Here is a 16,014-nt window from a genome sequence, read left to right as displayed (position 1 = left end):
CGCGAGTAAAATGACTCACGTGTGCGCCGGGCTTAAGGCATAAAATCATATTCTGAAAGCTGCTGATATAGTCTTCTGCTAATATATATATTTCTTAAAGTTGTGGGTAGCATTTTAAAAAGTTTCAGTTTTGGATAGTACAAATTTTGTGTTTTGCATGACTTTGACCGTCAAGTGTTGCAAACATTTAATGCGGTATTGTGATGTCATTATTCATATATTCAGCAATGCCAAAACCCCAGCTTATATAGTGACCTTCATATTGTACTGATACGGTAAAGTGCTTAGCTTGCACTCTTCTTCTGTGAATATTACATTGTTTGTATCATACAAATCCTAACTTAATTGTACGTGGCATGTGGTGCAAGTAGCAAATGGTTAATTTTGTCTTTGAAAGTTGTTATTACACGTTTTAAGTTTGCAGGTTTATACTAATTACTGTGTTACTAATATCAGGATGTATAATTTTATAAAGTACACACATGTGAAATATAACTTGATTTTAGAAACACATTACAAACTTGTTATTTACAAGCACTAAAAATGTGCAATATATTATATCTGTAAATAATAGTTGTCAAATATGATGTATATGTGCTAGACTTTCACATTACAATTATATTTAAATAGTTACGATGACGGTGTGATTCAACTGGCTTTGTGCATTTTTCTGCAACATATGGCACTGATATCAAAGGAAATAATAGACTGCACAATGCACAACACTAAAACAGACTATAAGTACACCAGGCAGCTGAATCAAATAGTCAGCTAGTGTCATTACTGAATAGTTTTGTTCACAGCAATATCTACATGGTTACAGTTAAATTTACCACATCTGTATAAGCTATAGACTGCCCAGTGGTTCTATTATTTGAGCTATGTCTGCTTGGCCCAACACATGTCCAGTCCTGTCTACTTTGGCTTGAGTGATGAATGTGTGATCAGTAGATTCTGCTACCTGGTCACTGAATAACACATAAAGCAACGTTACTTCATTATGTTCAAAACTGTTCACACTATCAAATGCAATCAAAAATTTAGGCAGGTCTGTCGTGGTAATTTTGCTGCCATACATGGCATAAAACAACGAACCAAAGTTAACCACATTCATGAGCATGTACAAAAACCCAGAGTTATGCTAGTATCAAAACATCCAACGAGTTAATGACTGCCTGTTGTATACCTCACTGATATTTTCAATATCAGATACCGGTTTAATATTAATGCTACCATGCTATCTAGACATTTAATTAGTATCATAAAACCCCATAACAATTCTGCAGATCAAATGCTAGCCATCACAGTGGCAGGTGTTTTATTGTAGTAGAGACCCATAAAGCTCTAGAATTAGCATTGACAGAATTCGTCAAAAGTCCAAAGCTAGGTATTCTAATGCACCATTGATTGTAATGTGTGGTTGGTTACCTGATACTGTGGGCTTTGCCCCGGGGGCCAGGTGTCGCGTCCAGCGGCTGTTGCCTCCTTCCTCGCGATCTGCTGTTCATCCTGCTGAAGAGGAAGCGCAGAACTCTCTCCTTCTGTTCCCATGTCAAGTCGCTGATGTCTACCTTGCCATCTACACCCGTCCTACAGAAGCAGAGCAGTGGCAATGAACTACAGCAGTTGTATTATATTTCACATTTTGTGGGCAACATCAAGCTCTGTGCACCGGGAAAGTCAATTTTAACCAAGTAACAGTCAACAATCTCAACCAATCGTCGAATCTTTGTGCTATACGATCGGTTCTTTGCCTTCCTTCATTCATTCATTCTTTGCCTGTGTTTTCAACACTCCAATTTGTGTTTGACTACATTACTTTAGGAATAATGAGTACATAGCACTACATACCCTATCTTGAGTTTCTCGCTGCATGCAAAAACACGAGCACATAATTGGCAAGGTCATGTTTTCAGACAAAACATTTTATATACTAGGCTACAAGCAAGCCATCATTTTACTGCAAGTACTTTATAACAATTTTTTTTGGCTCTATTTTCGTACAGACATACCATAGCTACACACTTTTTCAGTGGTTTCTGAATTATTTAAAATTGAGGATTAATTACATTTTCAAACTAAGCAGTTGCACGACATCACTTACCAATTTTCACCCAATTCCAAATCACTGAAAACACTGTTGGAACTCCCTTTCTGTTTTGTGAATGTACGTACAGGAGGGTAGCTGCCCTTGCCACAGTAGGCAGCCATCATGCGCTTGTTATATTTAGTCTGCACTTCTTTCCTGTATTGCTGCCTGAAAAATTATCAGAAATTTAAAACGGACCATGACAGCACCGCCTTCCGACTATTACTAGAATCACGCTGTTGCCAATCCAGTTATAGATAAGGTACATACCTAGTGAAAGTGATTTCATTTTTCACATGTTCGAGTGCATCCAGAAAGAACTCTTCCATCTCGCTTCGTTGACGTATAATGCTCCGTGCTAGATGACGCACCTTGCTGACCTCATGGCACTTATTTTGTAATGCCTGTAAGGCAGCAACAGATTTCATGACTAATAGCAAAAATAGATAACAGAGAAGCGTTTTAGCTACTAGATAGAGCAACCACATTGTGATGATTCACATAGCAGAGCTAGAACACTATATACAATATCATTAACACTTACATACTTTTGTTCACAGCATACATGCGTTCGTGATAATAATGCAACGGATACGCACCGTCAACATGCATGCACAAGACTGCAATGAGACATTTACATGCACACCTGCTGAAGCTTTGCTTGTTCAGCCTGGCAAGACTGTGTTTCAGTATGCTTCTCTTGAAGAAGAACAGACCTGTCTGTGTTGTATCTCTCTGACAGCACTGTAATGGTTTTCTTTAGGGACTCCACCTGCTGTTGCAACTAAAAGATAAACAAGTTTAAAGTTTATAACACTCAGCAACTGTTAACTCTACCAGCACCCGACTATTAATGGGTTTACTGTACAGTCACATTAAATTAAAACCACTCTCAACTGCATCACACGTTAAGCTAATCGTTTCACTTCAGAAAGTTCACACTAGTTATTTCCCTTGCCTTTGCTATCTGATCTTTCTGTTTCTTCGACTCCTCAATCTTGCCATGTGCGATTTGCTCGTTGAGCTCCTTGTCCTGCTGCAGCTCTCTGTTCTCTGACTGCAGCTGCTCTAGCTGCAGGCGCATCGCGTTGCTGTTCTTCACGTGAAAGCTCAGTACTGTCGTCATACGTTGGTTGTCCTTGTACACCGCCTTTGTCGTCTCACTCAGATTCCTACAACAGAGAGGATTAAATCTGTGCATCGTTCGCAACCTCGCTGAGTATAGTTATCACTGACACTTGTATGGGATATCACTTGGTGCACATTTAAATTAGGATGTAAAAATGTAGTTTCTGGCCAATGACTTCTTCATCTTTTTCCTTTAATGAGCAGGGTTTTCCTGTTATGTGACATCCTCTCTTATATGGACATACTCGCCCACGTACAAATGTTTGCCACATCCATAATAATATACTACGAATTCCCAGCCTAGAATGTATTGAGTATGGTATCATATAGCACTATTTACGCGACAGCACGGTTATGAGCCTGCTCAGACAGGTCGGCAATCTTCTGGCCTGCTTCCTGCTGCAGTTTCATCTTCTCCTCAAAGAACCTCCTCTCCAGTTTGTACAGTGTTGCCCTGTGTAGCTTCTTCGCATGCAATAGCGTATCTTTTAACTGTAACGTGCAGAATAGCCGAGCATGTAGGGAATAATTTATGGGGTTAAACCTACCACAAAGTGAAAAAAGAGCAGCACATAGCATGGGGGAAGATCTGTGCCTACGTAGGGTGCATACAATCTATATCAAAAGAAACCCAGATACTAAGTTTACATAATTAGATATAGGTCGATCTTACAGCTATCTCTAACCATGCAGGTTAGTCATGATGGGCTCATATAATAAGTTAATAATCTCACAATGTTTATCTCTCTTGTCATGATATCTTTGTGTGTCTGGAAATCCTTGACAGACTTTAGCTGATGGTGAACCATTTCCAGCTCGTGGGTCTTCTTTTCGAGCTGTGTCTGTAGCTCCTCTGCACTCTCCACATGTTTCTCCTCCTGTGTAAAGAGGAAGTCAATGATTTTTCTACTTCCAAGTTTATTTACTATATGACGAACAATGGTGGCCATCACGGGTAGCCGAGCTACGTAATATGTGCCACGCATGACAGGCATAACTAAGGAAACCCTGCTACATTATTAGCCATTTGAATCCAACCAAATACCATTCTTTCAATTCGGAGCTGGAACTGACACCTTGTGCCCTCACTGTCACCCTCCAACTTCTCAATCTGGTTTTGCTTTTGCTCATCCTGTCGCTTGAGGAAGGAGAGAACATCAACAGTATCCTTCTCCGACTTTTGCAGCTGTGCTTGCAATAATTCATTCTGACTCAACAACTTTCTGGAGACCTCTCTGCAGTGTCGATGTGCGCATGAATAAATAGCGCAGGAACAGACATAATAACTATTTTAATGGACTTAGTTGTTGAGTACCTTAACAAAATCTTAAAGATAGATACTTTGAGAGCCACTACTGATGAGGTTCAAGAAATCCACGTACCAACACATGGTTTATGAACGTTATGCAGTCTTAGTTGCACGAGGGAACTATATTTGTTATCATATTTTATACGAAACTTCTGATTAATTTCTGTAAATTATATTATAAAACAGAATAAAGTATTTCCCAACACTTTTTTCATTAACATGATGCTGTCATTTTTGTAGTATTGTTAACACATGAATATACCTACCTATACTCATTTTTGCTTTTTTCCAGCAGTTCAACCTTTTTCTCCCATATTTGGAGCACTGCTGGGGAAGCATCTGTTGAAGTTGGAACCTTCTGTGCCTTCTTACCCTTTTTTCTACAATTATGAAGAAGAATCAGCATAGTTAAATGAACCCTACTCAGAGGGACTGAAATTTCACTGTGTTACTCACATAGATGCTGATCACACAGAATACGCATGCAACTTCAATAGATATGTTAACAGAAATTCATTCAAACAACATTCAATTCATTCAATGTAACTAATTATTAGACTCGTCCCTCAACATTTCTGAACTTTATGGAGTTGTATTTTGTCATTTTACAGATTGACAAAAACAATAATACATACCATTATGACTACTAAGGAATTGCAATTGATTAGAAGCCAACACAGGGCAAATTCAGCCACAAACTGTGACTTGTTCACCAAGTAATTTATAACCCGACCAGGCTAACAAGCCTGCGGCTGCTTAACATAAAGCTTTTTGGGTCTCATCTTAAATCTTAATCATGTTTAATAACTCTAGTAATCACCATGAATTCCACAAAAAGTGGAGATTATTTGCATTCATTTTTAATCATGACACTGATGCCACACTATATAGTACATATCTCATTCGTTAATATATCTGGTCAGGTATAACACATCACTGATATTTTTGGGATTTTCCAAGATTCTCTATTTTTGTAACTAAATTGATTGTGCACACACACACATGCATGTAATCTGTATGCTAATAGAAACAGCTGCTGATCGATACTACTCGGTGCAGGGAAATTAGTGCTTGTAAATTATATATCAAGCAAGCATTGTGCAACAGTGCAAACACAGCATCCACATCTACTGTGCATCACATGTAACAGATAGGCCCTCACTGAACACCGCCGGGCGATGGTGTAACGATAGTTGCACGTGATGTGGCAGCCAGAGACGCTGATGCTTCTGATGATATATCATCTTGCTCGTCATCAAATGACATGACAGTCTGGCTATCATCATTTTCACATGATGACTCCATGTTCATGGTCTGATTACTCTATTTCCCTGTGAAAACTGCAACACTGTTGCCTTCTACACGATAGCAGATATCTTAAAATGAGTCAAAACTACCAGGAGCTAAAAAGTACTGCAATCCTTTCCAATGTGGAATAATTAAATAATTGTTGACAGGTATCAATCTTCTCATCATCAATTCACACTAGTAATGCAAACCCATGTGATGGCAGGTACTACTAGTACCTTACAAATGATAAATTACAAATCAATTAAAAATTAAAAATATAAATTACAAATTACAATTTACAAATTACTACACCTTACAATCGCTGCAGTTCTCTAAAAAAACGGCAGCAGCTGTTTTTAACACCACTTGACATCACAAGTACAGACCAGTTCACCACAACAAAATCGATTCAGACTACGACTCCATATTCATATGGTCATATTTCCCTCTTCAACGACAATGTACTCCCACTCTACCTCTCCCTTTCCCTTTTCCTCTCTTTATCTCATCGATCCCCCTGTCCACCACATCCATCCCTTCTCTTAAATTTTTTTCTATCCCTCCCTACCTCACCCTCGCCCACTTCCTAGCCCCTCTCCTCTCCATCACTCTCCCTTCCTCCTCTCTCTTACTTTTTCAAGTTTTTGTCTTCCTCCTTTCATATCTTACACACATACATGCATTTTGAGCTAGCTCCTGGGTGAGGGCAAACAAATATTTTTTTAATTGTGGCTTAACATCTGAATTTATATTACGTTGGTTTTATTGTAATGCACGTTATCGTATTGCGTGATAAAACGTAATAATTGTGGTCTTAGTATAACATCAAAAATTATTATTTGTATCCATAAAATATTCCAATGCATGTATATCAGAGGGTGAATAATGACAGATAAATCTCTCATTATTCACCCTTGATGTATGTGCTTGTATTGGCTGCTATACATGTGACTGAACACGATTCTGTAGCTTGGTTATAGCATATTTTCTGCTTATATCATATACTTTTTTTACACTATTGCTATCAGTTAGTATTAATTATTATGTATTTTAATTAATTTAATTTGGGACTGGCGTTCCTCGGATTTAGTTGCCTTCTTGCTGTAGCGTAACTTGACCGAACGCCGGTCCTACCAGCAGACAGCCAGACAACTATAGGCGGATGCGGGACTTTCCCTTGGAACTAATTCACGTGCCACTGTGCGGTTTCATGTAGAATATTCGTAATAATAATGAGGAAGTGTTAGTACCGTAGAAAAATACCTCCCCTGCTAAGCGCAACACATGTAAGTGTTCTGACGTTGGAGAGCTTGCTAGCTCATTTCTCACAAAATAAATATAATAATAACAAGAAGGAACGGGAGGAGGAGGAGGAGGAGGAGGAGGAGGAGGAGGAGGAGGAGGATAAGGTGAAGGAGGAGGAGAGGAGATGAGATGAGAGCATGTACCTGGTAGTGGGGAAGGCTATTCTGCAGTCAAATTTGTTCAGGTACATTGTAGTTATGCCTTCTAAATGGGTGGGTGACGGGTGGGTGGGGTGGACGGGTCTAATGGACTGGAGCGTCTTATAAACCGCAGTATATTGTATTTAAGCAAGCAACGAGGAGATTCTGTAGAGTTTGGGGCATAAATAATTTTGTTTTTGTTAAAGGGAGAGTAGCCTCTAGGATTTTACTGCATACAACTGTATTTACTGTATAACAAATCGTCTATACCCACACGTATTTGCTACTAGATACCTAATTTAATTGTTATAATTAATTACACATCAACGCTACGAAATTTGAACGGCGCCATGACACACAGGAGTGCCTAGGCGCAAGGAGCAATGGCTGCCGCCAGCGTATGTTGTACATACGGCATTTGGAGCGGAATTTACAGGAAACTGTCGCAATAATACTAGGTAAAGAGAGTATAGGAAACATTAAGATTTTTGTAGTAACATAAGATTTCGTCTTTTATTTTATGCATTATATTTATTGAAACGCTTCAAGGCCGTGCTACTACTCGGAAAAATACTATATGGCTATACTAGCAGTACTACTACTACTACTTAGCTACTACACTAGCTACGGAACTATACTACTACTACTAGTAGGTACTAGCCTGGCCTCACAGGCACTTGAGCATTTTCATAAAATAATGATGCTTAAATAACACACGAATGTATTTACTACCAAAAGTCTTCATGTTTCTCTCTACTCTCTTCGAATATTAGTTACTATTATTACTAATTAGTAATTCAGTATATATTCGGCCGACTAATTTCCTATAAATGCCGTTCAAATGCTCCTCTGCAACACAGCATCAGGTGTCCGAATGCACCTCTGCCTCACTTTACACGTATATATATTCTTTCGTGTTATTTAGCATTATATCTATTGAACCGCTCACAGTGAGCCTGTGGCCTGGCCTAGATGTTTGCTTCGCAGCAGTGAAAAAAGATAACGGGGGCTCGGGCCATTGACAAAAAGAGCCACCGGAAATTTGATAGAGTTCAATTGGGCAAAACAAATTTTAGAGTGGGGTATTTTCATGCACGACAACTTAAAAAGTACCCCCCGAAAATAAATTTTTCCCACGCTTCGGCAGAGACTCTGCAATTCTGCTGGTGCGAAGTGCTAATCTGTACGTCTAACGTTTTTTACTTTAGTTTGTGCTTGGCAAAGTCGGTCGTGAATCCGTCACTAGAGGATGACGTGTAGTGTGTACCTGTGTGCCAATCAAAGCGTATTAAGTATGGTACTTACTTATGTACATGAAGTTATATGCTCTTGGGGTAATATTAATTATTGAGTCGTATATACTCATATGAGCCAATGTAAACACTAATGACTGGAGTAATAGGAAATATATATAAAGGGTTGCAGAACACATTTAAGCGTTACGTGCCAGTCAACTTAATAATTACTCGTGCATAGTAATAGGGCTAGTTTCGGGATTTCGAAAGACTCCTGTGAACCTATGCTTCCAAGATTGCGCTATGCTAAATCATAGTCGCTACGACGGCGTATAAAATTCAGCGCTGTTTGGTGTTGGATAGGCAGCCAGCTGCACAGGCACTTGGCTTATTTCAATAATAAAAGATTTATAGTAAAATAATAACACACTTAATAATTACTACCAAGTTTTTAACTGTTTCGTGTATGTGCCGTTGAGTTATATGCTACGTAGTAATTCCAACATAAATTCCATGTATTCCTTGATCCCTCTATGAGCTCCTAAGAACAGCATTAGTAAGTGGCTAACGTCAGAGGTACACTTGTGCCAGTTGTAGTTAACCATGCTGTAAGATGTACTGGTCATATGTCTTAGCCATTAACATTGAGCAGAAGAATATGAGTTAAGAAACGGTAAGTGATGCTGACATTACTTGTTGTGCAGAAAAACCCCCCGCCTTACCGTGATGGAACCTGCCGAAGTAGCATTTTAGTTATGTTTGCTGTTGTGTCATTTAGACTGTCCTCGTCTACTCTCTACAATGGTGCATTGTCCACCACATGTAACGCTACTAGTATCATGACACAACAAACTCGGGGGGCGGATCCAGGATTTTGTAGAGGGGCGGGTCTTTTATGGGCCCGTAGGGACAAAATCAAAATTTTGATCCATTAATTCTGGCTTAGCGGTGACTTGTACTAATCTTTCTAATACTTGGAATTTCTACAAGTAGCACATGCCACATTTGAACGTGTCTTTTATTGGGCCAGTCGTTTCGGTAGTGACCTGACTGTGAGCTGGGCTTCTATACTTGTTGAGTGTCTCAAATGTGCACGTAGTTGTTCAGCTGACATGTGTTAGCTTGTTTTGTTTTTATCGAAGTTCTGGCACATAGCCACTGGATCTCTATGAATAGGGTGTGGTCGCAATTTTATTATTATATAGTATATAGTATATAATATGTTAGGCTTAACTTGATTTGTTGAAATATATTTCCAAATGTAGACATCCGTGCAGTAAATGCCTGGAGCATCTCTACAGCAACAGCTTCACTGTTGTGATCAAATGTAGTTTCGATCAGGCTTGAGATTTTATCCATAATCTGGAGAATGAGTCAGGACAATCACTACAGTTTCGACTTAGTGGGTTAAGTGATATCTGAAGTTCAAATCATACAGGGTCTTAATTGGCAGAGTTATTTTCCTATTTTGTTTGCTACCCCCTTTGCACTTCTCTAAATTAACACGCTAAATGTTCTCTATGTAGTGATTTAACCATTTGTGCTAACTGACGTGTAAATATATGGTAACATAGATCTTTAATCAACCAGTTTCCATCTATTGAAGAGCTCACTCACACACTCTTCCAAGAACATATTTTGAAGGCCTGTTTTAACAAATAATGTGCCATATAAACGGACAACAATTTCATTACATTAAGAAAATCTTCGGTTACCTGAAAATCATTGTCTTGCCCCACCAATCCGTTACAATGGAACGTTGGTTATGATATCTTGCCGCACTGCGCCTATGCGAGAAAGGCCTATTTACAGCGAGTGCGTCCTGACGTACGGTCTGTGCGCATCAGTCAAACGCATAACGTGCAGGATAACGCACCGTGTAAACTAAGCGGCTACGAGACGATTTTATGACGCCCTGCGGATATCGTATGGCATAGTACGCCTGTTTAATTTTCTTACCGCACCTCATGAAGCAGGAGAAAGAACGACCAAATCAGCGTGGGTGAGATTGGGTCAGCGTGCTTAAGTCTCTCGGGAATGAAACAGCTGTCTGGACAGCATGGCTCCCTGGATCAACAGATAAACGTTCTGCCGCAATACAATCACTGTTCCTCATATTGCTTGGTAAAGGCCCGTTGGATTTTGTGGGGTGACCCCTTTTCATGGAGTGTCTTGCAAGTGTCGATGTGCCATCCTCGCAATAATTTCGAAGCTTCTGGGGTCTTCTCCTCCAATCTTTTTGAAGTGCATGATAATATGCTTTCAAGTTTTGTCGCTCTGCCTGCGATCCAACGTCTCACTCCAAACGTCGTCTTGCCTTCTTTGCGAAATTTCATTATTTTTTGCTTAATTCGCTGCCACAAGAAAAGACGAGGGCCTCTGGGCGTAATGTGCAATTTTCTTCAGCGTCGTGTATCGGGTTTCCCCATGGCCGCCCTGGCGCCTGAACTACTTGTGTGCTGCGAGCGTTGACGAAGCAAACCATCTGTTACGCATGGGTTAAACATATTCAATCCGTGTGGCGTCAATGGTACGTGGACGTGAATTATCGTGAGTAGGGCGTGCAGCGTTACGTCTAGGACGCCTCGTATTAAATAGGGACCTTTAATTTGGGCAATCTCCTGGAAATGCGGCGAAGGAGTTGCAATAGTACCAGAATTACTCATCTCATTGAAATCGGGGACATGTGTTGATTCTTTGTTTCGAATTCTATCTGAATATTATACAGCTGGTTGATTTGGTGCAAGTGGATCGGGTGGTTTGAGTTGTACCCACGTGCTATAACCGTTGACAAAATTCCTAGATACTTCTCAGTTGTTGGGAAAAAATTGCATATCAACCACTGGATATTCTATACATGATACCGATAATGTTTCGCAAATAAGAAGTAGACGTGATGAGTGGACCTGGGAAGGAGAAAGTCCAGCGGGGGTGATGGTAGAGGCAGAACGGGTCAGTAAAGCTAATAATGTTCATTTGTTACATGCGTGATAGGTTGTTAGTCCGAGCTAAATATTGCTGGAGAGGGGTCGCTATGTCCCCGCCGGGGTACTGGACGGATACGTACCTGGTACGGTCGCGGATATTACCGGAACGACGCGTGGTAACGGTGGTATCGTAGGCTGATATGGTTTAGGGTGTAGGATTAGGGTAGGGTTGGGGGTTGGGGGTTACGGGTTAGGGAGTGGCGGCCGCCGTAGGCGCCTCCCTAGATTCGTTAGTGGAGTGAGGGCGAGGTACGGTCTGGCATATTAGATAGTACCGAGGTACGTTCCGGGTATACCGGACCGTAGCCCAGGTACGTTTCCGGCAGTGAACCGTCCGCCGGGGGGGACATCAGACCTCTCAGCCGAAATACTAGTAGTAGAGTTATGGACATGCAGGTGTAGGAGGGGTGAATTCTTCTTTTACTAGTGGCATTTCGGGTATAATTAGTTTTAGTGAAAACAGTAGTATCCCTGAGATATGAGATTTTGAGATTCTAGTTGTTAATCCAATATGTAGAATTATATCGCTTATATATGGACTGAAGTTCATACCATTAGATAATTCATCTTTATCAGTCCAGTGTCAAATGCCCAGTGTTCCCAGGGGAGTGCCACATCTAAGGTAAAAACTACTGTACAGCTGCTAGCGTTACAAAGTCAGTGAAGAAAAAAACATTGATGGCAAAAGCATTTTAGCATTCTATATTACATAATATGGGGCCGCACATCTGTTTTATTAGTATCATGAAACTGGAAGTTATACAGTAATGTGCCATAATAAAATATATGTTTGTTGTGCCCTGCACTTTGACGCGACCCGCCGAAAAGGAGCCGACGTAGCAAATATATTTTATTGATCTTTTTTTTCAAAATTGTATGCAGGTGGTAACATATAAATCCTGTAGTTTAATCATTATATCTAAAGAGCTCAGTAAAGTGAGAGAGATATTATGAGGCTCTTGATTAGTCGATAAGTTATGTAGCCACAAGCAAGAACAAGGTTACAGTCCCTATAGGCCCCGGAAGGTCCGATATGACCGGAAGGCCCGATAGACGCGAGGTGTATTCGAATACGCAGTGGCTTTACACGTCCCAGACTCGGTCGCACTACCGTCCAGGGCTACGCATCCGGACAATCCACTGGATCCGGTATTCGAACGTGAATGATGCGTACATCGCCACCGATGCCAACTAGGATAAATCTATATGATGGTGCGCACTATAAATCCATATATATCCCGTAACTAACTAACTCTAACGCCTAGACTGCTAAAACCCTAACCCTTTGCAAGCCAGTCGGCGGTCTATCGGAGGACGTCGGTCTAGTCGGAGCTTCGTCTATAGGGGCTGCCGCCCCCCGCGAAACAAACATTCACATAAAAGGTATCCTCCATACAGAGCAACACCCGAAGCATGTAGATACGATAACTGATTTGATAAGAAGGACTCCTTCAAGAAAAAAAAGCCTACCTATGACCTACCGCAAACTTTCAGCGGCACATTTCGCTGTTTAGTAGGACCGGTATGCAATGCCTCTTGTTACCGCAAGATGGCAGCACCATGCAGCAGCAGCGAGAAAGTTGGAAAGTGATGGAAGTGAAAGCATGTATTTCATCAAATGAAATGTATTTTTTGGAGTTTTGTATTGTAAGGAGCATCAGATGCGCTGTGTGACATGTACGGTTACAACATATAAGCACAAAGGTCAGTTATCATTCATAATCTACTCATACTTACTTTGGAGTTTTATTATATTATTTATTAGTATTGGTACTAGTACAGTACTCTGTACAGTACTCAGTACTCAGTAGCCTGTAGTCTGTACTGCATGCCACAAGTTGAAGTTCCCTTCTCGGCTACGACGTTGGCGAGTGTACGTCGCTTAACACTACGTCTTACGACGTGTAACAGTCGGAGAGCCTGGTCGGTTTACTACTACTGCTACTACTACTACTACTAGAGTAGTAGTAGTACTACTGTAGCAGGGTCATGCGCCTATCACTATCAGTATCATCATACAAATTGCCTGTACTTCCAACTGAGTACCTAGTGGCTACTGGCTAGTTATTAATGCTACTACTCACAGGCACTTGAAGCGTTTCAATAAAATATAATGCTAAATAAATACGAAATCTATTTACTATACCAAATTCTTAATGTTTCTATACTCTCTTTCACCTAGTATTATTGCCGACAGTTTTCTGTAAATTCCGTCCAAATCCTATGTACAACATACGCTGTCGGCGGCCATTGCTCTCGTGGCTGCACTGTGCACACTTACACTTATATATATAGCAAGTAGGAAAGCGGGATCCCTAAATTTGCTCGGCGCTCGCTTGATTTCACGCCTTCACAGCACGAATACACATCCAACAGCTTCCATCTTTGTTTCCATTTCAAGAACAGTGTTTACTTGTTATAAAAACATACGGTCTCTGTTCGTAACCGAGCTGTGTCATGCGAAATCACACAAAGACTGACGAAATTTTCGCGTTCGCTAACCTTGCCCAGTAAATTTAAGTGGCTGCCAGTACATGGCTATATAGACTGGTACTCGCTCTCATCTCGATTACCCATCGAGTAACTAAGCTAAGCCGAGAGGTGGGAGCGAGTACCAGTCTATGGACTATAGGCGGCGCACTGCTTTCCAACTCCCGTACGAGCTTCGCCATTGGAGCGTTGCAAAAACGTTTCAGTGTTGCGGCGCAAGAATGAGGTCACGAAGAGCACCGGTGGGTGTTTCCTGATTCTGGGTCCTGACAGCCATTTACATTTACTGGGCAAGGTTAGCGAACGCGAGAATTTCGTCAGTCTTTATGTGATTTCGCGTGACACAGCTCGGTTACGAACAGAGACAGTACATGTTTTTATAACAAGTGAACACTGTTCTTGAAATGGAAACAAAGATGGAAGCTGTTGGATGTGTATTCGTGCTGTTTGTGTGTGTGTGTATATTATTATTATATATGTTGTAGGAGATTAGGTGTAGTCAATGTACTATGTGTTACTGTAGGCGTACTGACAGCAATTGTTTACGATTTGTTAACCCTGTATATATACCCCCCACCCCTGCACGGCTGCAGTGAGGCTCATAGGGTCTGTGTCCCCCAGGGTACTGCCAGAACATACCCTGGGTACGGTTCGGTATACCGGAACGTACCCTACTCAGCTAGTAACTATCTGATATGGTTAGAGTTAGGGTTAGGGTTAGAGTCAGAGTTAGGGTTAGGGTTAGGGTTATGGAGTAGGCGTAGGCGACTCTCTAGACTCGTTAGTGGAGTAGGCGAGGTACGGACCAGCATATTATATAGTACCAGGGTACGTTTCGGTATACCGGACCGTACCCAGGGTATGTTCCGGCAGTACCCTGGGGGACATAGACCCTCTCAGCTGCAGTGAGTAGAGTAGACAGGTTGAGGTTACCATATTTACTCGTGCATAAGCGCATTCGTGTATAAGTCGCAACCCATATTTTACTTTGAAAGGTTGGTACAAACATTGATACATTAACAAGATTTCTTATCCCCGTGTAGAAGTCGCACACCTGATTTTTCTTTTAAAGTTGTGTAGGAAAAAAGTGCCCTTAATGTCTTATTAATATGAATAATTAGGCCCTATACTACCTATATAGATACTCTATAGTATATTATATTTATAATTATAGCCTACGGCTACGGCTACAGTACTGTGCTACAGTGTACACGAGTAAATACGATACCGGTACTTACTGATTTGCAACTTCAGTACTTACGCGCCTTTCTCCTTCTTTCCCTTCTTAGCCTTTTTCTCTTTTTTGCCCATTCTACAAACTTGCTCTACATATTTTATAGTTTATTGGCCCACAGATCGGCACAACACAAAGATATCCCATTTTCCTATCTAACTTGACCATCGGCATCGCAACATCATTCGTTGCTATGCAAGGGTCCTACTAAACAGCGAAATGTGCAGGAATGTGCGCGGCGCGGAATGTGCAAGAATGTGCGGCAGGAACTCGTCGCGGAATGTGCCAAGATGTCGCGCGAAATGATCCAGAATGTGCAGGGATGTGCTACTAACAGCGAAATGCTGCCTACTAAAACAGGGCGGAATGTGCTACTAACAGGCGCATGTGCTACTACAACAGCGGAATGTGCGCGAATGGTAAGAATGTGGCGCCACATGTGCATCAACCCCTCCACTGCGCAATGTATCACATATGTGTAAAAATATTATACTAAACAGCGGATGTGCCTCACGCTAAACAGCGACCCAATGTGGTACTAAACAGGCGAATGTGCGCGGAATCGTAGACTGCTGGCGGCAATGCGCATCAATAACTGGCCGCATGTATCAAAGATGTGTCACACAAATGTTATACTAACAGCGGAATGTCCGCCAGCCAGAATGTGTAAGAATGATGTGCGTGTGCACGTATACCGGTGCAGCGTGCGTGGCGTTGGCGTACACGTCGTCGTGCCGGTGCGTGGCGTGTGCAAGTACACGTGGCGTGCGTGCGTCGCCCGGTTTGGTCGCCACGCCGATGTAGCAG

The 16,014-nt window shown here is 41.3% G+C and overlaps 2 protein-coding genes across 4 annotated transcripts in view; one reads left to right on the top strand and one right to left on the bottom strand.

Moving 5' to 3' along the window:
• Nucleotides 1-524: 524 nt before the first annotated feature.
• LOC106806466 (basal body-orientation factor 1-like) lies at nt 525-15,347 on the bottom strand. Of its 3 annotated transcripts, none has more exons than XM_014808408.1 (12): nt 15,235-15,347; nt 4,793-4,906; nt 4,263-4,452; nt 3,952-4,095; nt 3,558-3,709; nt 3,048-3,261; nt 2,736-2,873; nt 2,360-2,493; nt 2,105-2,257; nt 1,852-1,869; nt 1,429-1,590; nt 525-968 (listed from the first exon to the last, which is right to left on the bottom strand). In XM_014808408.1, the coding sequence occupies exons 1-12, from the start codon at nt 15,282-15,284 to the stop codon at nt 848-850; spliced, it is 1,590 nt and encodes a 529-aa protein (XP_014663894.1). In that variant the 5' UTR covers nt 15,285-15,347; the 3' UTR covers nt 525-847. The 3 variants fall into 3 exon arrangements, with proteins under 3 accessions (XP_014663894.1, XP_014663891.1, XP_014663892.1); XM_014808405.1 differs by lacking the exon at nt 15,235-15,347 and adding an exon at nt 5,689-5,851; XM_014808406.1 differs by lacking the exons at nt 1,852-1,869; nt 15,235-15,347 and adding an exon at nt 5,689-5,851.
• The window catches only part of LOC106806461 (endoribonuclease Dicer-like), a 39,520-nt gene continuing 36,589 nt past the window's right edge, over nt 13,084-16,014 (top strand). The window contains 1 exon segment of the mRNA XM_014808400.1: nt 13,084-13,187. The gene's annotated coding sequence lies outside the window, so the exon portion shown is untranslated.

Source organism: Priapulus caudatus, unplaced genomic scaffold (assembly GCF_000485595.1).
Source record: "Priapulus caudatus unplaced genomic scaffold, Priapulus_caudatus-5.0.1 Scaffold162, whole genome shotgun sequence".
Classification (NCBI taxonomy): domain Eukaryota; kingdom Metazoa; phylum Priapulida; class Priapulimorpha; order Priapulimorphida; family Priapulidae; genus Priapulus; species Priapulus caudatus.
Note: the sequence above shows the minus strand (reverse complement) of the source record. Positions and strands in the feature narration are given on the sequence as shown.